This window comes from Mobula birostris, chromosome 14, assembly GCF_030028105.1.
Source record: "Mobula birostris isolate sMobBir1 chromosome 14, sMobBir1.hap1, whole genome shotgun sequence".
Lineage (NCBI taxonomy): Eukaryota > Metazoa > Chordata > Chondrichthyes > Myliobatiformes > Myliobatidae > Mobula > Mobula birostris.
The window spans coordinates 93,702,925-93,726,236 of NC_092383.1; the positions used below are offsets into that span (position 1 = coordinate 93,702,925).

The 23,312-nt window shown below is 46.2% G+C and overlaps 1 protein-coding gene across 1 annotated transcript in view; it reads left to right on the forward strand.

Moving 5' to 3' along the window:
- LOC140210114 (MAP kinase-activated protein kinase 2) overlaps positions 1-23,312 on the forward strand; it is a 221,626-nt gene that overhangs the window by 168,330 nt on the left and 29,984 nt on the right. Inside the window, exons 3-4 of the mRNA XM_072278959.1 lie at positions 12,006-12,070; positions 12,175-12,254. Coding sequence (XP_072135060.1) covers positions 12,006-12,070; positions 12,175-12,254 — 145 coding nt within the window. The remainder of the gene's footprint in view (positions 1-12,005; positions 12,071-12,174; positions 12,255-23,312) is intronic.

Genomic DNA, 23,312 nt, shown 5'->3' on the forward strand with positions numbered 1-23,312 from the left:
TGTTCCTCCAACCTGAGTGTGGCTTCATCTTTACAGTAGAGGAGGCCGTGGATAGACATGTCAGAATGGGAATGGGACTTGGAATTAAAATGTGTGGCCACTGGGAGATCCTGCTTTCTCTGGCGGACAGAGCGTAGGTGTTCAGCGAAACGATCTCCCAGTCTGCGCCGGGTCTCGCCAATATATGGAAGGCCGCATCGGAAGCACCGGACGCAGTATATCACCTCAGCCGACTCACAGGTGAAGTGTCGCCTCACCTGGAAGAACACATTCTTTTTTTCTCTCTCTCCTTTTTCTCCCTCTGTCCCTCTCACTATACCCCTTGCCCATCCTCTGGGCTTTCATCCCCCCCCTCCCCCTTTTCTTTCTCCCTGGGCCTCCTGTCCCATGATCCTCTCATATCCCTTTTACCAATCACCTGTCCAGCTCTTGGCTCCATCCCTCCCCCTCCTGTCTTCTCCTATCATTTCAGATCTCCCTCTCCCCCTCCCACTTTCAAATCTCTTACTAACTCTTCCTTCAGTTAGTCCTGACGAAGGGCCTTGGTCCGAAATGTCGACTCTACCTCTTCCCAGAGATGCTGCCTGGCCTGCTGCGTTCACCAGCAACTTTTTTGTGTGTTGCTTGAAATTCCAGCATCTGCAGAATTCCTCGTGTTAGTGTCATGTTAATTTTGTTTGTTTTGCACACGTGTAAGTTATGAAAAATGAATCAGAATCAGGTTTAATAGGTTTAATTCTTCAAGTCAGTGATGTTGTGGGATTGGAACTGGACTCTCTCAGGGTGGTGTCTGAAAAGAGGATGCTGTCTAAGTTGCATGCCATCTTGGTCAATGTCTCCCATCCACTACATAATGTACTGGTTGGGCACAGGAGTACATTCAGCCAGAGACTTATTCCTCCGAGATGCAGCACAGAGCATCATAGGAAGTCATTCCTGCCTGTGGCCATCAAACTTTACAACTCATCCCTTGGAGGGTCAGACACCCTGAGCCAATAGGCTGGTCCTGGACTTATTTCATAATGTACTGGCATAATTTACATATTACTATTTAACTATTTATGGTTCTATTACTATTTATTATTTATGGTGCAACTGTAACAAAAACCAATTTCCCCTGGGATCAATAAAGTAGAAACACAGAAAATAGGTGCAGGAGTAGGCCATTCGGCCCTTCGAGCCTGCACTGCCATTTATTATGATCATGGCTGATCATCCAACTCAGAACCCTGCACCAGCCTTCCCTCCATACCCGCTGATCCCCGTAGCCACAAGGGCCATATCTAACTCCCTCTTAAATATAGCCAATGAACTGGCCTCAACTGTTTCCTGTGGCAGAGAATTCCACAGATTCACCACTCTCTGTGTGAAGAAGTTTTTCCTAATATCGGTCCTAAAAGGCTTCCCCTTTATCCTCAAACTGTGACCCCTCGTTCTGGACTTCCCCAACATCGGGAACAATCTTCCTGCATCTAGCCTGTCCAATCCCTTTAGGATTTTATACGTTTCAATCAGATCCCCCCTCAATCTTCTAAATTCCAACGATTACAAGCCCAGTTCATCCAGTCTTTCTTCATATGAAAGTCCTGCCATCCCAGGAATCAATCTGGTGAATCTTCTTTGTACTCCCTCCATGGCAAGGATGTCTTTCCTCAGATTAGGGGACCAAAACTGCACACAATACTCCAGGTCTGGTCTCACCAAGGCCTTGTACAACTGCAGTAGTACCTCCCTGCTCCTGTACTCGAATCCTCTCGCTATAAATGCCAGCATACCATTCGCCTTTTTCACAGCCTGCTGTACCTGCATGCCCACTTTCAATGACTGGTGTATAATGACACCCAGGTCTCGTTGCACCTCCCCTTTTCCTAATGGGCCACCATTCAGATAATAATCTGTTTTCCTATTTTTGCCACCAAAGTGGATAACTTCACATTTATCCACACTAAATTGCATCTGCCATGAATTTGCCCACTCACCCAACCTATCCAAGTCACCCTGCATCCTCTTAGCATCCTCCTCACAGCTAACACTGCCGCCCAGCTTCGTGTCATCCGCAAACTTGGAGATGCTGCATTTAATTCCCTCATCCAAGTCATTAATATATATTGTAAACAACTGGGATCCCAGCACTGAGCCTTGCGGTACCCCACTAGTCACCGCCTGCCATTCTGAAAAGGTCCCGTTTATTCCCACTCTTTGCTTCCTGTCTGCTAACCAATTCTCTATCCACATCAATACCTTACCCCCAATACCGTGTGCTTTAAGTTTGCACACTAATCTCCTGTGTGGAACCTTGTCAAAAGCCTTTTGAAAATCCAAATATACCACATCCACTGGTTCTCCCCTATCCACTCTACTAGTTACATCCTCAAAAAATTCTATGAGATTCGTCAGACATGATTTTCCTTTCACAAATCCATGCTGACTTTGTCCGATGATTTCACCGCTTTCCAAATGTGCTGTTATCACATCTTTGATAACTGATTCCAGCAGTTTCCCCACCACCGACGTTAGGCTAACCGGTCTATAATTCCCCGGTTTCTCTCTCCCTCCTTTTTTAAAAAGTGGAGTTACATTAGCCACCCTCCAATCCTCAGGAACTAGTCCAGAATCTAACGAGTTTTGAAAAATTATCACTAATGCATCCACTATTTCTTGGGCGACTTCCTTAAGCACTCTGGGATGCAGACCATCTGGCCCTGGGGATTTATCTGCCTTTAATCCCTTCAATTTACCCAACACCACTTCCCTACTAACATGTATTTCGCTCAGTTCCTCCATCTCACTGGACCCTCTGTCCCCTACTATTTCTGGAAGATTATTTATGTCCTCCTTAGTGAAGACAGAACCAAAGTAATTATTCAATTGGTCTGCCATGTCCTTGCTCCCCATAATCAATTCACCTGTTTCTGTCTGTAGGGGACCTACATTTGTCTTTACCAGTCTTTTCCTTTTTACATATCTATAAAAGCTTTTACAGTCTATTTTTATGTTGCCTGCCAGTTTTCTCTCATAATCTTTTTTCCCCTTCCTAATTAAGCCCTTTGTCCTCCTCTGCTGAACTCTGAATTTCTCCCAGTCCTCAGGTGAGCCACTTTTTCTGGCTAATTTGTATGCTTCTTCTTTGGAATTGATACTATCCCTAATTTCTCTTGTCAGCCACGGGTGCCCTACCTTCCTTGATTTATTCTTTTGCCAAACTGGGATGAACAATTGTTGTAGTTCATCCATGCAACCTTTAAATGCTTGCCATTGCATATCCACCGTCAATCCTTTAAGTGTCATTTGCCAGTCTATCTTAGCTAATTCACATCTCATACCTTCAAAGTTACCCCTCTTTAAGTTCAGAACCTTTGTTTCTGAATTAATTATGTCACTCTCCATCTTAATGAAGAATTCCACCATATTATGGTCACTCTTACCCAAGAGGCCTCTCACGACAAGATTGCTAATTAACCCTTCCTCATTGCTCAAAACCCCGTCTAGAATAGCCTGCTCTCTAGTTGGTTCCTCGACATGTTGGTTCAAAAAACCATCCCGCATATGTTCCAAGAAATCCTCTTCCTCAGCACCTTTACCAATTTGGTTCACCCAATCTACATGTAGATTGAAGTCACCCATTGTAACTGCTGTTCCTTTATTGCACACATTTCTAATTTCCTGTTTAATACCATCTCCGACCTCACTACTACTGTTAGGTGGCCTGTACACAACTCCCACCAGCGCTTTCTGCCCCTTAGTGTTACGCATCTCTACCCATATCGATTCCACATCTTCCCGGCTTATGTCCTTCCTTTCTATTGCATTAATCTCATCTTTAACCAGCAACGCCACCCCACCTCCCCTTCCTTCGTGTCTATCCCTCCTGAATATTGAATATCCCTGAACGTTGAGCTCCCATCCTTGGTCACCCTGGAGCCATGTCTCTGTGATCCCAACTATATCATAATCATTAATAACAATCTGCACTTTCAATTCATCCACCTTGTTACAAATGCTCCTTGCATTGACACACAAAGCCTTAAGGCGCTCTTTTACAACTCCCTTAGCCCTTATACAATTATGTTGAAAAGTGGCCCTTTTTGATGCTTGCCCTGGATTTGTCGGCCTGCCACTTTTACTTTTCTCCTTACTACATTTTGCTTCTACCCTCACTTTACGCCCCTCTGTCTCTCTGCACTGGTTCCCATCCCCCTGTTGTGAACTAACCTCCTCTCGCCTATCCTCTTTAATTTGATTCCCACCCCCCAACCATTCTAGTTTAAAGTCACCTCAGTAGCCCTCGTTAATCTCCCTGCCAGGATATTGGTCCCCCTAGGATTCAAGTGTAACATGTCCTTTTTGTACAGGTCACGCCTGCGCCAAAAGAGGTCCCAATGATCCAAAAACTTGAATCCCTGCCTCCTGCTCCAATCCCTCAGCCACGCATTTATCCTCCACCTCATCGCATTCCTACTCTCACTGTCACGTGGCACAGGCAGTAATCCCGAGATTACTACCTTTGCGCTCCTTTATCTCAACTCCCTTCCTAGCTCCCTATATTCTCCTTTCAGGACCTCTTCCCTTTTCCTACCTATGTCATTGGTACCTATATGTACCACGACCTCTGGCTCCTCACCCTCCCACTTCAGGATATCTTGAACACGATCAGAAATATCCCGGACCCTGGCACCAGGGAGGCAAACTACCATCCGGGTCTCTGGACTGCGTCCACAGAATCGCCTATCTGACCCCCTTACTATCGAGTCCCCTATCACAACTGCCCTCCTCTTCCTTTCCCTACCCTTCTGAGCTACAGGGCCTGACTCTGTGCCGGAGGCACGGCCACTGTCGCTTCCCCTGGGTAAGCTGTCCCCCCCAACAGTACTCAAACAGGAGTACCTATTGTCAAGGGGCACAGCCACCGGGGTACTCCCTATTACCTGACTCTTCCCCTTCCCCCTCCTAACCATGACCCACTTGTCTGCCTCCCATGGCCCCGGTGTGACCACCTGCCTATAACTCCTCTCTATCAACTCCTCACTGTCCCTGACCAGACGAAGGTCATCGAGCTGCAGCTCCAGTTCCGTAACTGTGGCTATGACTATTAATATGTCATGAAATTTATTGTTGAATATAATAAATGTTAAATTAAGTGGTGTAAAGAGGGAAAAAAAGAGTAGTGTTCACTGTTCATTTAGGAATCGGATGGCAGCGGGGAAGAAGCTGTTCCTGAATTGTTGAGTGTGTGCCTTCAGGCTCCTGTACCTCCTCCCTGATGGTAGCGTGTCCTGGGTGATGGGGCTGCCCTTTTGAGGCATCAGTCCTTGGCAATGTAAGGATGTTGGGGAGGCTAGTGACTTGAGTTCACAACTCTCTGCAGCTTACTTCGATCCTGTGCAGTGGCTCCCCCCTCCCCTGATACCAGACGTTCATGCAGCCAGTTAGAATGCTCTCCACAGTACGTCCGCAGAAATCTGACTTGAAATTTGTTGTTTGCCTCAGCCTTGCAGCGCAATACATAAAATTTACAATCAATTACAATAAGAATATATAGAAAATAAATAGTGCAAAAAGAGATGCTGCCTGGCCTGCTGCGTTCACCAGCAACTTTGATGTGTGTTGCTTGAATTTCCAGCATCTGCAGATTTCCTGTTGTTAGCAAAATAGTGCGATTGTGTTTGGGGTTCAGGAACAGTTCAGAAATCTGATGGCAGAGGATAGGAAGCAATCTTTGTCTGCCCTCTCCAAGCTATTAAAAATTTCTAACTCCCCCCTCCGTCCCTCTGTCCAAGGAGAACAACCCTGGTGTCTCCTGTCTGTCTTCAGATCTAAAATCCCTCCTCCCTGGAATGAGTTTGGGAAATTGCATCTGCGTTGTACCTTACTTCTTTATTTCGTTTATCTGGTGAGATATAACACAGATATAACTCTTCAAGTGCACCACCAGGCAAACCCCCAATTTATTCTTAGCCTCATCACAAGACAGTTTACAATGACCAATTAACCTGCCAACTGGCGCGTCTTTGGAATGTGGGAGGAAACCAGAGCACCCAGAGGAAACCATGGGGGTCACGGGGAGAACGTTCAAACTCTTTAAAGGCAGCAGCGGGAATTGAACCCAGGTCGCAGGTACAGTAAAGCGTTCTGCTCACCACTACGCTACCGTGCCACCCCAAAGCAAAGATGTCTTTTCTTACGCATTTTGTAGCATCTTCTTGGGATTGAATCTGGTTTATTATTGTCACATATACTGGAAGGAAGGAAGGAAATTGCCTTTTGAGCTCACAAGAGAGCATAGGCCATCAGCTTTTTGCTGTTGATGTTTCTGTAGCAGGCAATTTCTTTTTTACGAGGTCGAGTTGCTAGCTCGACGCTCAACCCAGCACAGATGCAAAGCGTGCCCGGAGAGCTGGCTGGGTTTGAACTCGGGAGCCTTTGCTCTGAAGCCTGGTGCTGATGCCACTACGCCACCAGCCGGCTACACATATACAGAAGTACAGTGAAAAGCTTGTTTTGCATACCACGCATACAGATCAGATCATTACTCAGTGCATTGAAGTTAAATAATGTTGAGACAATAGCAACAGAATGAAGTGTAATAGCTACCAAAAATCACAGTGCAAGTGATCAATAATGTGCAAGATCATAACGAGATAGACTGTGAGGGCCAAGAGTTCAGTGTATTGATCAAGAGGTCCATTCAAGATTCTGGTAACAGTGGGATTGAAACTGTACTTGAGCCTGGTGGTACATGGTTTCAATCTTTTGTGTCTTCTTCCTGTTGGGAGAGAGCAGAAGAGAAAAAGTCCATGTCTCTGCCAGTGCTGGCTTCTTCGCTGAGGCAGCAAAGTGCAGAGTCCACAGAAGGGAGGCTAGTTTCTGTGACGTGCTGAGCCGTGTCCACAACGCTGCGGTTTCTTGCGGTCACCAGCGAATTGCCAGTGCAAGGTGAAAGGTTTTCAGAATGAGTTCCGACATGTCCATCTGTGGCCCCCTCTTGGCACAAGAGGAGGCAACCCTCAGGGTGGAGGAGCAACACCTCATATTCTGTCTGGGTAGCCTCCATCCTGATGGGATGAATATCCATTTCTCCTTCCGGTAAAAGCAAGTTTTCTCCCCATCCCCTCCCCTCTTCCTGTCTTCCCCATTCTGATCTTTTACCTCTTCTCACTTGCCCATCACTTCCCCCTGGGTTCCCTCCTCCTTCCCATTCTCCTATGGTCTACTCTCCTCTCTGATCAGATTCCTCCTTCTCCAGCCTTTTACCTTTCCCGCCCTCCTGGCTTAACCTTTCACCTTCTAGTCTCCTTCCCTCCCCACCCCCACCCCCAATCTTCTTATTCTGGCATCTTCTCCATTTCTTCTCATTCCTGAAGGATCTTGGCTCAAAACATCGACTGTTCATTCATTTCCATAGATGCTGCCTGACCTGCTGAGTTCCTCCAATGTGTTGCTTCAGAACAAAGTGTTGCAGTCGCAGGGTAAGAACAGTGCAAGTAGACAATAAAGTGCAAGGTCATAATTTGACTGAGCCACTTTATTGCTCGGAGATATGTAATCCAAATTGATAAATTGGTTTGTTATTGTCACATGTACCAAGTTACAGTGACAGGCCTTGTTTTGAATGCTATCGGTGCATTGAGGTCATACGAGAGAAGAGTAGCACAGAGTGCAGAATGAAGTGTTACAACTACAGAGAAAGTGCAGTGCAGGCAGACAATAAGGTGCAAGGTCATGGCGAGGTAGATTGTGAGGTGAAGAATCTATTTTATCATGTTCTTGATGGTGGATGATGACTACCTGATGGCCCTGTTAGTTGTGCAGATAGAGTCGGTACCTGGTCGTCATGAGTGACTCCTGATTGGCTGCTGTCTCTGCTTTAGCTTGCAAAGTATTTTTTTGCTGTTCAGTGTGTCGGAAGGTGTGAATCTGCTGTTCTATTGTAAATGCACCTCTGATTCACTGCAGAATTGGTTTTGTGCAGGAAATTAACACTTACCCCTTCTAGACCTTTTTAAAAAAGAGCCAAAGTTGTTTTCTATAATTTTTAAAGTTCTCTGTATTCTTTCTTTTAATTTTCTTTATCTTTTTAAAATCCGGTTTCTCCTTCCTGCATTGAGCACCCTGTTGGACTCTTGAGTTCATCTGCGAAGCAGAAAACTAAAGATAGATTGATTGATTTATTAATTATGAGATAGGGTACAGAACAGGCCCTTACAGCCCTTTGAGCCACACTGCCAGTAACCCCAACCTAATCACAGGGCAATTTACAATGACCAATTAATAGAAACGTAGAACATAGAAAACCTCCAGCACAATACAGGCCCTTCGGCCCACAGAGATGTGCTGAACATGTCCTTACCTTGGAAATTATCCAGGGTAATTCAACTGGTCTACCAACTGGAATGTCTTTGGACTGTGGGAGGAAACCGTAGCACCTGGAGGAAACCCACATGGTCACGGAGAGAATGTACAAACTCCTTACCGACTGCGGCGAGAATTGAACCGGGGTAGCCAGTACTGTAAAGTGTTCTGCTAACTACTATGCTACTGAGCTGCAGTATGAAGTAAGTCCAGCGAATTGAGGGAAGACTCAGCGAGTCAGGCAGCATCTGTGGGGAGAGAAACAGTTAACAAAGTTCAGAGTAAACTTATTATCAAAGTACATATATATACAACCCTGACATTCCTTTTATTGAGTATATACTGAATGATTGTTGGCCTTTAACTGAAACCAATTTCTATTGGTGGGTCATCAACATGACACATTGAGTATGTTTTCTCCCCCACAGCTGCTGACTGGCATGCTGAATGTTCTCAGCATTTTTTGAGTTTGCTTCAGGGTTTGGCCTCTTAGTGGTTCTCGCTCATTCCTTGTATACTGTTAACATCCTGATCAGTGAGTCCGTTTGGAAAACTCTGGCTTTTTTTTTCCATTCTGGCATTCTCTGGACGGCAATTCCTCTTGCCCAGAGGTCATCCCTGCTGCTGTCTGCGAGGCTGTTGGTTTGAGATTTCAGCTTCAAGTTGAAGCCTATTGTCATCTGACTGTACATACCTACAACTAAATGAAATAACATGCCTTCAGACCATGGTGCGCCCACAAAATGTATGTCACACGCAGCACATAAAACAAAATATTACCATAAATAAGTTAATAAAATATAATTCAAAATGCATGAGGTGCACAGGTGAACAGTAAACAGCTCACTGTCCTAGTGACGAGACCTTGGTGGTGGCAGAGTATTCATTAGTCTCACAGCCAGAGGGAAGAAGCTGTTACCCAGTCTGACAGTCCTAGTCCTGATGCTCCTGTACCACCTCCCTGACAGTAGTGGGTCAAAGAGATTGTGGGATGGGTGGCAAGGATCCTCGCCCATGTTTGTGAGGATCTCTTTCAAAGAGCAGCCGAATTAGATATTCTGCTATGGCAATGGAGTGCATCCCTACAGACATCAAGCAGTGAGGAGCCTTTCTAAACAAGAAGAAATGTTTATGTGGCACACATGATGCCTGAAGAGCTCATCAGGTCAGGCAGCATCGATAGAGGGAACTGGGCAGCCATTATTTTGGGTTGAGACTCTTCATCTGGACTGAAAGATAGAGGGGAGAGATAGCCAGTATAAAGAGGTGAGGGAAAGTGGTGGAGCAAGAACTGGGAGGTTTTGAATGGAGCCAGGTGAGAGGGGTGGGAGTGGGAATAGCGACAGAGGCTGGGAGGTGATGGGTGGAGCCAGGTGAAGAAAGATGGAGGAGGGGAGAATGGGAACAGGGATGGAGGTGATTGGTGGAAATGACGAAGGGCTGCACATGGTGGGATCTGATTGGAGAGAAAGGTGGATCATGAAACCATGAGGGAAGTTGGGAGGACAGATGGGAGCAGTGGGGGGAGGGGACAGGTGGGAACAGTGGGGGGAGGGGACCCAGTGGGAGGGGTGTGTGGGTGATGGACAGATGGGAGCAGTGGGGGATTGGATCCAGTGGGAGGAGTGTGTGGGTGATGGACAGGTGGGAACAGTGGGGGGAGGGGACCCAGTGGGAGGAGTGTGTGGGTGATGGACAGATGGGAGCAGTGCGGGGAGGGGACCCAGTGGGAGGAGTGTGTGGGTGATGGACAGATGGGAACAGTGGGGGATTGGACCCAGTGGGAGGAGTGTGTGGGTGATGGACAGATGGGAACAGTGAGGGGAGGGGACCCAGTGGGAGGAGTGGGTGAGGGGGGGGAAGAGAGACAGGTGATGGGGACTGGAGTGAGTTGGGGAAGAACTGGGTAGATGAGCAGACTGCATCAGTAGCATCTCAGCAAGTCAAGCAGTCTCCTCTCTAAGGAGGGGAAAGTATACATTTAATGTTTCAGGCTGAGACCCTTCATCAGGAGCATGAGTCCTGATGAACGGTCTCAGCCTAGAACGTCAACAGTTTCTCGATGTTGCCTCCCTACTGAGTCCTCCAACATTTTGTGTGCATTGCTCGAGACTTCCAGCATCTCCAAAATCTCAGGTGTTTATGATGTGTAGCGTCTTGTGTCTCTATGAAATGTTGAGTTGAATGGATTCCTGAAACTATCCTGCTGTATCCCACTGAAGTCAAAATCCCACTATGATCACTTGGACTGGCCACATCTTCATTGCAGATTCCTTCTCTAATTTACCGTTTTTAAAATTTTAAATGGTTAATCCTTTTGCTAAGTAGTGGATCTTGTTTCTAATATTCATTCCATTTTGGTTTTGCTTCACAACTTTGCATCCTGGTATTCCCCGTATATAACCTTTCGATGATGGTTTCCAATGAGGGGACTCAGTTTGAAATGTTGACTGTATATTCCTCTCCGTAGATGCTGCCTGACCTGCTGAGTTCTCCCAGCATTTTGTGTGTGTTGCTCAAGATTCCCAGCATCTGCAGAATCTCAGTTTCAAATGGCTCAGTTTAATATCAGAGAATGTATATAGTATGCAACCTGAAATTTTTACTCTTCACAGATATCCATCAAACATGAAACCCCATAGAATGAATGATGGAAACATCAGAACCCTGAAGCTCCAAGGCCCCCAAAAAGATCTTGGTCTGGGGCCCATCAAAAACTACAGTGCATAACCCACTACTTCGGTATCTCAAACAAGAGAAAATCTGCAGGTGTTGGAAATCTGAGCAACTCACTTAGTGCTGGGGGGGCTCAGCAGGCCAGGCTGTACCTATGGTAAAGAGTACAGTTGACATTTCGGGCCGAGACCCTTCATCAAGACTGGAGAAAAAAAGATGAGGAGTCAAGAGTAAGAAGGTGGGTGGGTGGAAGGAAGAAACACAAGGTGATAGGTGAAACTTTGGGGTTAGGGGTGCTTACAGCAGGGAAGTTGACTGGTTGATGAGATACAGAGCTGGAGAAGGGGGAACCTGATGGGAGAATTCAAAAAGCCATGGAAGAAAGAAAAGGGGGAGGAGCACCAGAGGGAGGTGATGGGCAGGTAAGGAGTTAAGGTGAGAGAGGGAAATGGGGATGGTGAAGCTGCTGGGGGTGGGGGAAATTACCGGAAGTTTGAGAAATCGATGTTCATGCCATAGGGTTGGAGGCTACCCAGATGGAATATAAGGTGTTGCTCCTCCAACCTGTATGTGGCTTCATCGCAACAGTAGAGGAGGCCATGGACTGTCATGCCAGAAAGGGAATGGAAAGCGGAATTAAGATAGGTGGCCACTGGGAGATCCCGCTTTATCTGGCAGATGGAGCACAAGCCAATCACCGTCTGGGTCTCCCCTTCTTACTCTGACTCCTCATCTTCTTTTCTCCTCGGTCCCTGATGTAGAGTCTCGGTCTGAAACGTTGACTGTACTTTTTTTCCATAGGCGCTGCCTGGCCTGCTGTGTTCCTGCAGCGTTTTGTGTGTGTCACTTCGGTATGACAGACAGGCTTTCTCTCTCTACATCGAGGGAGAGAGAGGTCACTCGTGGAGACCAGCAGCTTGCTGTTCCGATGTTACCGTCTGCTGCCCTTGTGCTTATTATGCTGCTTTGTGTCGTTACAGTATGGAAGGAGGTGAACTCTTCAGCAGAATCCAGGACAGAGGAGATCAGGCGTTCACGGAGCGAGGTAAACACTCTAGGCCTTTGCACAGAACCGATGATAGGAAAGCACTGCAGCAATCTCCCAGTCCCCCGAGTGCTAAAAGGGAAATCTCTCTCCTTGTGTTGCAGAGGCCTCTGAGATCATGAAGAGCATTGGGGAGGCCGTCCTGCACCTGCACTCAGTGAACATTGCTCATCGAGATGTGAAGGTAAGCCACTGAGGCTGCAATCTGGAGAAGAAACAATCTGCAGGGAGAACTCAGGGTCAGGCAGCATCTGTGGAGGGGAAAGAATCGTTGGTATCTTTTTGGGTTGAGACCCTGCATCAGGGCTGAATTCTTGGGTGGGTGGGAAGGAGGCAGGAACTAGGCTTGACTTGCTGCTGTTTGGTTGCTTGTTGTTTGTTTGTTTGTTTACTTCCTTTCTTCCTCCCTTACTTATTGAGATACAGTGCAGAGCAGGCCCCTGCGACCCTTTGAGCCATGCCGCCCAGCAAACCCTGTCTAGTCCACAGGACGATTTACCTAACAACCAGTACGTCTTTGGACTGTGGGAGGAAACCGGAGCACCCGGAGGAAACCCATGCGGTCACGCGGTGAACGTACAAACTCCTTACAGGCAGCGGCAGGAAGTGATGCTGGTTCACCGGTATCGTCCTTCACAGATACCGCTCGACCTGCTCAATCGTCGTCTGAGTGTAGGGGTTGCTGATCAGAGCGGTGAAATGATTTGAGCTTTTTATCCCGTCTTTCTTGCGTCTAATCTGCTTTGTTTTTAAAACCTCTCCTGACAAGGCTCAACGACAGCACACTTGTCCGCACTTGTCACCTGTGTCTGGTCCTGCTACCTGATGATATCCCTGCAGAAACATTTCCCTTTCTCCTCGCTCTTGCCTTTTCTTCCTAACCGTATAGCGTTAGTAATGTTTGTTTTCTTGAGTGTTGGCCAATAAGATTGTAAGACGTAGGAGCAGAATTAGGCTATTTGGCTTATCAAGTGCTCCTCTGTTCAATCATGACTGATTTATTATCCCTCTCAACCCCATTCTCCAGCCTTCCCTGCAACCGTTGCTGCCCTGACTAATCAAAAACCTATCAACCTCCATTTTAAATATACCCAATGACTTGGCCTCCACAGCCATCTGTGGCAACGAATTCCACAGATTCACCACCGTCTGGCTAAAGAAATTCCACCTGATCTCTGTTCTAAAGGGACACCCTTGTACTCTGAGGCTCTGCCTTCTGTTCCGAGACCCCCACTCCTCTCCATGTTCACTGTCTCTAAGCCTTTCAATATTTGATCCTGCCTCATTCTCCTAAACTCCAGCGAGTACAAGCCCAGAGTCATCAAACGCTCATAATACATTAACCCTTTCATTTCTGGGATCATCTAAGAGTATGACTGAATTGACTTTATTTCTTACATCCTTCACATACATGAGGAGTAAAAATCTTTACGTCTCCATCTAAATGTGCAATCACAGTAACTTATAATAAATAGAACAGTCAATGTAATTTAGATTACACTTAAATCAGCGTGAGTTCATCAGTCTGATGGACTGGTGGAAGAAGCTGTCCCGGAGCCTGCTGGTCCTGGCTGACATGCTGCGATACTGCTTCCTGGATGGTAGCAGCTGGAATAGATTGTGGTTGGGATGACTTGGGTCCCCAATGATCCTTTGGGCCCTATTTACACACCCATCTTTGTAAATGTCCTGAATCATGGGAAGCTCACAACTACAGATGCGCGGGGGGACCGCTTCGTCGAGCACTTCCACTCCTTCCGCCACTACAGACAGGATCTCCCGGTAGCCACCCACTTCAGCTCTGCTTCCCATTCCCGTTCAGATATGTCCATACATGGCCTCTTCTACTGCCATGATGAGGCTAAATTCAGGTTGGAGGAGCAACACCTCATATACCGTCTAGGTAGTCTCCAGCCCCTTGGTATGAACATAGAATTCTCCAACTTCTGGTAATTCCCTCCCTCTCCCTTCCTCTGTCCCTATTTCACTCTGCCCCCTCCCCCAGCTGCCTATCACCTCCCTCATGGTTGCTCCTTCTTCTTCTACTACCCATTGTTTTCCTGCCTATGACATCCCTGCTTCCCCACCCCCACTCCTTTGTCTTTCAAATTACTGGTCTTTCAACTGAAGCTACAAGCATTCTTCAAATCCTTCCCCATCTTTCATTCTTCAGTCCTGACGAAGGGTTCCAGCCCGAAACATCGACTCATCGTTTCTAACTGATGCTGCCCGACCTGCTGAGTTCATCCAGCGTACTGAAAGTGTTGCTTTGATCACAGCATCTGCAGATTATTTTGTGTTTACAGATGTGCTGGGCTGCCTGCACCACTCTCTGCAGAGTCCTGCAATTGAGGGAAATACAGTTCCCATACCAGGCAGTGATGCAGCCAGTCAGGATGCTCTCAATTGTGCCCCTGTAGAAAGTTCTTAGGATTTGGGGTCCCATACCAAACTTCCTCAACTATCTGAGGTGAAAGAGGAGCTGTTGTGCCTTTTTCACCACACAGCAGGTGTGTACAGATCACATGAGATCCTTGGTGGATGTGGATGCTGAGGAACCTGAAGCTGTTTACCCTCTCAACCCCAGATCCATTGATTTCAATAGGGGTTAGCCCGTCTCCATTCCTCCTGTAATCCACAACCAGCTCCTTTGTCTTTGCAGGAGAGGTTGTTTTCTTGACACCACTGTATCAGAGAGGTGACTTCTTCCCTGGAGGCCACCTCGTTATTGCTTGAGATAAGGCCAATCAATGTAGTGTCTGACCATCTGCTCTGGTTAAACCTGCTTACATATTCATGCTGATTTTTCTCGTCTGTCTGTTAAATGGTTCTCAATACATGCTGCAGTATCACCTCTAATCTCCTGGGCCTAGATCTTGTATGTGGCAGTTTAGCAAATACATTGAACTACCTCAACCTGTAACTCAGTAAACCACAAGCAAAGTTGTTACCTGAGACTACTGTCATTGCTCCCTGCCTGATAACTGACCACCTCAATCACTGGTTCGTATCTCTGCTAAAATCTGCTTAGTAGTAAATCCTTTCAGTTTAACACAGTGACGCCTTACTGGCAGCAATCAAAACTACTACATCCACGTTATTTCTCATATCCTCAATTTTCTCTGCAACTTCCGATTCCCTGGCCCTGACTGCCTCATCTTTGCCATGGATGTTCAATTCCAATACACTTCTATTCCCCACCAGGAAGGCCTCAAAGCCCTCCACTTCTTTCTTGGCAAAAGAACCGACCAGTCCCCCTCCACCACCACCCTCCTCTGTCTGGCAGAACTGATTCTGACCCTGAACAATTTTTCCTTGGACTCTTCCCACTTTCTCTAAACCCAAGGATAGCCATGAGTACTTTCATGGGCCCAAATTATGTCTGCCTCTTCGTGGGCTATAGAGAACAGTCTATGGTGGAAGCCTTCCCCGGTTATACTCCCCAACTCTTCCTCCACTCCGTTTATGACTGCATTGGTGCTGCTTCATGCACCCTGTTACGTACCCCGTAACTAGGTTGCCAAACCAGCAGAAATGGATCACTCAGTTGGAGTCTGGATTACTAGAACTAAGAAAGTTTTATTAAAGAAACAAGCAACACAGTACTCTAATCAAAAGGATAATGAATGCAACAGTTCAGCAATGATAAACATACATGTACACAGAATTAAGATAACAGGATCAATCAAGCTCTATCGTTGTAAATGACCAGTTTCAAAGTGACGCAAAGTTCAGTTCAATTTAGTTCAGTTCAGTTTGCAGTAATCGTTGCCGTGGCGATGGACAGTGGGGGGAAGGAGAGAGAGAGCAAAACGAATGAATATTCAAACGGCTTCCACACAGACCTTCACAGTCAGCTTTCGGGCGAGCCCTTTTTGATGTCATCTGAGGTCACGGACCGTGACCCCCTCCATTTCCAGATACGATCGTTTCTCTGCGATGAACCTGGCATACAGGCAAGAGTGGACACACACCAGGTTCCCGCCGATCGTGCCTTTCCACCCTGAGCGTCTATGGCTTGATCCGCGACCAGCCGTCCAAAACTTCCCACCGACTTGTGGGAGACGCACCGCTTCCAGGGTCTTGTTACCTCGGGGTGTCGTGTGTGTCGCCTTAGCGAACCTGTCCCTTTTTATCCCCCTGCTGGGGTATCGCCTGTCCATCACTTCAAACAGTTCAGGGTTCAAAGGGGGAGCCGATCTTGACAGCTCTCCTTCCGTTACTCTCTCCCGTCCCTTCATTAACATCTCCAAATGCTGCTCCATTGTTTTCCTTATCTCTCTCTCCTGAAGACAGGTGGCAGACCAACTGCTGATCCCACTGGTGCCAGCCCAGGACAACTAACATCTTAATTTATGTGTATTCTCGTCACAACCCATACTGAGCAAATCAACTTGATCAACTTTCCCCCTAACTTCCACCCTGCCCTTCAATTCAGTTGGTCCATCTCTGACACCTCTCTTCCCTTTCTTGATCTCTCTGTTTCCATCTCCGGAGACAAACTGTCAAAGATCATCTTTTGTAAACCTCCCCTGACACTACCACCCTGCAGCCCCCCCCTGCTCTCCCATAACATTCCCCCCTCCTTCCACCCTTCCCCACCGCATTCAGACCCATTCTCTAGCCTAGGCTGGAGGACATTGAGCTGGGGGTAAGCATGGAGTTGTGGTGCCCGGATTGTTTCATTTTTATATTTCCTTTATCTATTCTTTATTTTCCAGTAAACGCCTACAAATAAGCACATCACAAGGTTGTATGCGGTATACGTACTTTGATTTAAAAAAAATAAAATAAAGTTTTTTCACTGCACTCTTTTCATTTTACAAAGTGACTGACTTCCAAGAGCAATTTAGCCATTTAGTTCTTCATCTTAATATATTGCTTTTATTTTGAACTTTCACCGTTGAGCTAATTTTATCCCAGATCATTGAACAGTTCCGAAACCCCCATGGAATGTGGAAATGTAGTTTCTTGTTCTTTCAAAACTGACCTTGTGTTGCACATCACATTTGACTTTAAGCTGTGTCAAGTGATGCTGTGTTAGACATCATGTTGCAAGATTACAGCAATTGTGAAACACTTTCGATTAACGGCCAGTTTCAAGGCCGCTTTCAAGGACTCTACAGCTCGTGTTCTTGATAAAATTTATTTTTGTATTTGCACACATTGTCTTCTCTCAGTCTTTGTATGTGATTTTAATTGTTAATTCTGTTGCATTTCTTTGTTCTGGTGTGAATGCCTGCAAGCAAATGCATCTCGGGATAGCGTACAGTGACATACGTGTGCTGTGCAAAAGTCTTCGGCACGTATGTATAGCTAGGGTGCCTAAGGTATTTGCACAGTGCTACTGTTGTCAACTTGGAGGGGAAAGTGAGTTTGTAAATCTGGCGGGAGCAAAGGAAGCTGGGAATGGCGAGGGTGGAGTGTCGCGGGAGGGGTGCGGACGGGTGGCAGAGAAGGTGTGCAAGGGGCAGCGGGGATAGTGCTGGTGCAGACACACCCAGCCCTGAGAAACTAAGCAAGGTCATTTGATTCCAAACAATTGGTTTATTGATCATTACAGAATGTCTCTCTGGTGTTTTCCTGTCCCCTCCCATCTCCCTTCCCTTTTTTCCAACAATGATTCCCTTGTCTCTGCCCCCTTCCCACTCTCGGTCCACAATAGAGACCCATATCAGAATCAGGTTTATCATCACTCACATATGCAATGAAATTTGTTTTTTTTTTGTAGCCCCAGTACATTGCATTATATAAAATTACTAATACAATAAAACCTGCAGATGTTGGAAACCTAAGGCAAAATCCAAGGAGGAACTCAGCAGGTCAGGCAGCATCTATAGAAACAGTTGACATTTTAGTCCAAGACCCTTCCTCAGGACTGGAAAAAAAAGATGAGAAGTCAAAGCAAGAGGTGGAAGGAGGGGAGAAAGGAGCACAAGGGGACCAGTGATAGGTAAGACCAGGAGAGGGGAGGGGTGACGTAAAGAGCTAGGCAATTAATTGGTGGAGGAGATAACACGGAATCTGACAGGAGAAGGTAGAGGCTCAGGGATGAAAGGGAAGGCGGAGGAGCCCCAGAGGGAGGTGATGGGCCGGTAACAAGATAGAAGAGCGAGGGAAACAGGAATGGGGAATGGTGAAGGGGTGGGGGGCAATTACCAGAAGTTCGAGAAATAGATGTTCATGCCATCAATTGGAAACTACCCAGAAGGAATATAATATAGTTGAGAGCACCCCTGTAGCTGTCCCCCTCAGCAACACGTATCTTGTTCTGGATGCTGTTGAGGGGGATGACCTGACAGGGGACACCCATGGTGACCGGGTCTCTGGCACTGAGCCTGGTGCTGTTGTGCAGGAGGGAAGGAGGGAGAAGAGGAATGTGGTAGTCATAGGGGATTCCATAGTCAGGGGAACGGACAGGAGATTCTGTGAGCCTGATAGAGATACCCGCATGGTGTGTTGCCTCCCAGGTGCCAGGGTACGGGATGTCTCGGATCGGGTCCAGAATATTCTGAAGTGAGGGAGCGAGCAGCCAGTTGTCTTGGTACATGTTGGTACCAATGACATAGACAGGAGAAGGGAGGAGGTCCGGAAGAGAGATTTCCGGGAGTTAGGAAGGAAGCTGAGAAGCAGGACCTCCAGGGTAGTAATCTCGGGATTGCTACCTGTGCCACGTGCTAGCGAGGGCAAGAATAGTAGGATCAGGCAGATGAATGCGTGGCTGAGAGACTGGTGCAGGGGGCAGGGCTTCAGATTCTTGGATAATTGGGATCTCTTCTGGGGGAAGTATGACCTGTTCAAAATGGACGGGTTACACCTGAACCTGAAGGGGACCAATATCCTGGCGGGAAAGTTCAATAGAGCTGTTAGGGAGGGTTTAAACTAATTTGGCAGGGGGATGGGAACCAGAATGATAGAGCAGAGGAAGGGGAAAACAGAAATAAATCTAAGATAGTGAGCAGTGCAGATGTCAGGAAAGACAGGCAAATGATGGGCAAATTTGCAGCCTTTGGGATGAGTTGCAGTGAAATCAAAGCAAAAAGTACCAAATACTGGTCTTAAGGTGTTATACTTAAATGCATACAGCATAAGGAATAAGGTGGATGATCTTGTCGTACAGCTGCAGATTGGCAGGTATGATATTGTAGCCATCACTGAGACGTGGCTAAAGGATGCACGTCTCTGGGAGCTGAACGTCCAAGGATGCACAGTGTATCGGAAGGATAGGCAGTTAGGCAGAAGGGGTGGCGTGACTTTATAGGTAAGAAATGATATCAAATCACTAGAAAGAGGTGACATAGGATTGGAAGGTGCAGAATCTTTATGGGTTGAGCTAAGAAATCGCAGGGGTAAAAGGACCCTGATGGCAGTTATATACAGGCTTCCAAACAGCTGCAGTGATGTGGACTACAAATTACAACTGGAAATAGAAAAGGCTTGTCAGAAGGGCAGTATTATGATAATTGTGGGGGATTTTAACATGCGAGTGGATTGGGAAAATCAGGTCGGCACTGGATCTCAAGAGAGAGAATTTGTAGAATGTCTGCGAGATGGCTTTTTAGAACAGCTTGTTGTTGAGCCCACTAGGGGATCGGCTGTACTGGATTGGGTATTGTGTTATGAACCGGAGGTGATTAGAGAGATTGAGGTGAAGGAACCCTTAGGAGACAGTGATCATAACATGATTGAGTTCACTGTGAAATTAGAAAAAGAGAAGCTGAAATCTGATGTGTCGGTGTTTCAGTGGAGTAAAGGAAATTACAGTGGCATGAGAGAGGAACTGGCCAGAGTTGACTGGAAAGGGACACTAGCGGGAAAGACGGCAGAGCAGCAGTGGCTGGAGTTTATGCGAGAAGTAAGGAAGGTGCAAGACAGGTATATTCCAAAAAAGAAGAAATTTTCGAGTGGAAAAAGGATGCAACCGTGGCTGACAAGAGAAGTCAAAGCCAAAGTTAAAGCAAAGGAGAGGGTATACAAGGAAGCAAAAATTAGTGGGAAGACAGAGGATTGGGAAGTTTTTAAAAGCTTACAAAAGGAAACCAAGAAGGTCATTAAGAGGGAAAAGATGAACTATGAAAGGAAGCTAGCAAATAAAATCAAAGAGGATACTAAAAGCTTTTTCAAGTATATAAAGAGTAAAAGACAGGTGAGAGTAGATATAGGACCGATAGAAAATGATGCTGGAGAAATTGTGATGGGAGATAAGGAGTCGGCGGAGGAACTGAACGAGTATTTTGCATCAGTCTTCACTGAGGAAGATATCAGCAGTATACCGGACACTCAAGGGAGGCAGGGAAGAGAAGTGTGCACAGTCACAATTACGACAGAGAAAGTACTCAGGAAACTGAATAGGCTAAGGGTAGATAAATCTCCCGGACCAGATAGAATGCACCCTGTTCTGAAGGAAGTAGCTGTGGAGATTGCGGAGGCATTAGCGATGATCTTTCAAAAGTCGATAGGTTCTGGCATGGTTCCGGAGGACTGGAAGATTGCAAATGTCACTCTGCTGTTTAAGAAGGGGACAAGGAAGCAAAAAGAAAATTATTAATCTGTTAGCTTGACATCGGTGGTTGGGAAATTGTTGGAGTCGATTGTCAAGGATGAGGTTACAGAGCACCTGGAGGCAAATGACAAGATAGGCAGAACTCAGCATGGTTTCCTTAAAGGAAAATCCTGCCTGACAAACCTATTACAATTTTTTGAGGAAATTACAAGTAGGCTAGACAAGGGAGATGCAGTGGACGTTGTATATTTGGATTTTCAGAAGGCCTTTGACAATGTGCCACACATGAGGCTGCTTAACAAGATAAGAGATAATGGGATTATGGGAAAGTTACATACATGGATAGGGCATTGGCTGATTGGCAGGAAACAGCGTGGGAATTAAGGGATCCTATTCTGGTAGACTGCTGGTTACCAGTGGTGTTCCACAGGGGCCCGTGTTGGGGCCGCTTCTTTTTACATTGTACATCAACAATTTGGATTATGGAACAGGTGGCTTTGTGGCTAAGTTTGCTGATGATACGAAGATAGGTGGAAGGACCAGAAGTGCTGAGGAAACGGAGAGTCTGCAGAGAGACTTGGATAGATTGGAAGAATGGGCAAAGAAGTGGCAAATGAAATACAATGTTGGGAAGTATGTGGTTATGCACTTTGGCAAAAGAAATAAACGGGCAGACTATTATTTAAATGGGGAGAGAATTCAAAGTTCTGAGATGCAACGGGACTTGGAAGTCCTCGTACAGGATACACTTGTTAACGTCCAGGTTGAGTCGGTGGTGAAGTAGGCGAATGCAATGTTGGCATTCATTTCGAGAGGAATAGAGTATAGGAGCAGGGATGTGATGTTGAGGCTCTATAAAGAGCTGGTAAGACCTCACTTGGAGTACTGTGGGCAGTTTTGGTCTCCTTATTGAAGAAAGGATGTGCTGACGTTGAAGAGAGTACAGAGAAGATTCACTAGAATAATTCCAGGAATGAGAGGGTTAACATATGAGGAATGATTGTCCGCTCTTGGACTGTATTCCTTGGAGTTTAGAAGAATGAGGGGGGACCTCATAGAAACATTTCAAATGTTGAAAGGCATGGACAGAGTGGAGGTGGCAAAGTTATTTCCCATGATGGGGGAGTCTAGTACGAGAGGGCATGACTTAAGGATTGAAGGGCACCCATTCAGAACAGAGATGTGAAGAAATTTTTTTAGCCAGAGGGTGGTGAATCTATGGAATTTGTTGCCACGGGCTGCAGTGGAGGCCAAGTCATTGGGTGTATTTAAGGCAGAGTTTGATAGGTATCTGAGTAGCCAGGGCATCAAAGGTTATGGTGAGAAGGTGGGGGAGTGGGACTAAATGTGAGAATGGATCAGCTCATGAAAAAATGGCGGAGCAGACTTGATGGGCCGAATGGCCACCTTCTGCTCCTTTGTCTTATGGTCTTATAAGGCTTTGCTCCTCCAGCCCAAGTGTGGCCTCATCACGGCAGTAGAGGAGGACATGGACTGACTAAAATTACTGTAAGAAAGAAAGATTCAGTGTTCTTTTATATTGTTGGAAGCTATTTAATGAAATGTCATGAAACAGGGTCTTATTCCATAATGTTGATTTCTCCTTTGCCTCCACAGATCCTGCTTGACCTGCTAAATTCCTCGAGCAGCATGTTTTTTTTTGTTGGAAATGAAAATTCTGAATCATAAACTGCAAATCTTATCTGAAATCTAATTCAAAGTTGACACTGAGTGGCCACTTTATTAGGTACACCTGTACCCCTGCTCGTTAATGTAAATATCTAATCAGCCAATCATGTGGCAGCAACCCAATGCATAGAAGCATGCAGACATGGTCAGGTGTTCAGTTGTTTTTCAGACCAAGCATCAAAAAAGGGAAGAAATGTGATCTAATTGACTTTGACCGTTGAATGATTATTGGTGCCAGACAGGGTGGTTTGAGTATCTCAGAAACTGCTGATCTCCTGGGATTTTCATGCACAATGGTCTCTAGAGTTTACAGAGAAGGGTGTGAAAACAAAAAAAAATCCAGTGAGCAGCAGTTCTGTGGGCAAACATGCCTTGTTAATGAGAGAGGTCAGAGGGGAATGGCCAGACTGGTTCAAGCTGACAGGAAGGCAACAGTAACTCAAATAATCACACGTTATAACAGCGGTGTGCAGAAGAGCACCTCTGAACACACAACACAGCGAACCTTGAAATGGATGGGCATCTGCAGCAGAAGACCACGGACATACACTCAGTGGCCACACACACAAAATTGTTGGAGGAACTCAGCAGGTCAGGCAGCATCTGTGGAGAAGAGTAAACAGTCGACATTTTGGGTGGAGACCGTTCACCAGGACTGAGTGGCCACTTTATTAGGTACAGGACGTATCTGATTAAGTGGCCAGTGAGTGTAAAAAGTAATCATGCCAGTGTTATGGGAGCCAAATAAAATGATGTCCTTTGTTGCAAAGAGGGTTTTGCTACAGTTTCATAGATTCATAGAGTTAATCTGCAAAGAAACAGGCCCTTCAGCCCAACTCATCCATACTGACCAAGATTTCAAAGATTCAAAAAAAAAACTTTATTGTCATTCTACCCATACATCAGCTCTGCAGGGCAGAATGAGACAGTGTTTCTCAGGAGCAGTGCAATCACAACATAACAAACACAACACTAAATAATAAACATAACAATAAATAGTAAAACACAACAGCCACATGTCAGTTAAAATCAAGTTATAAGTGTCCAGTG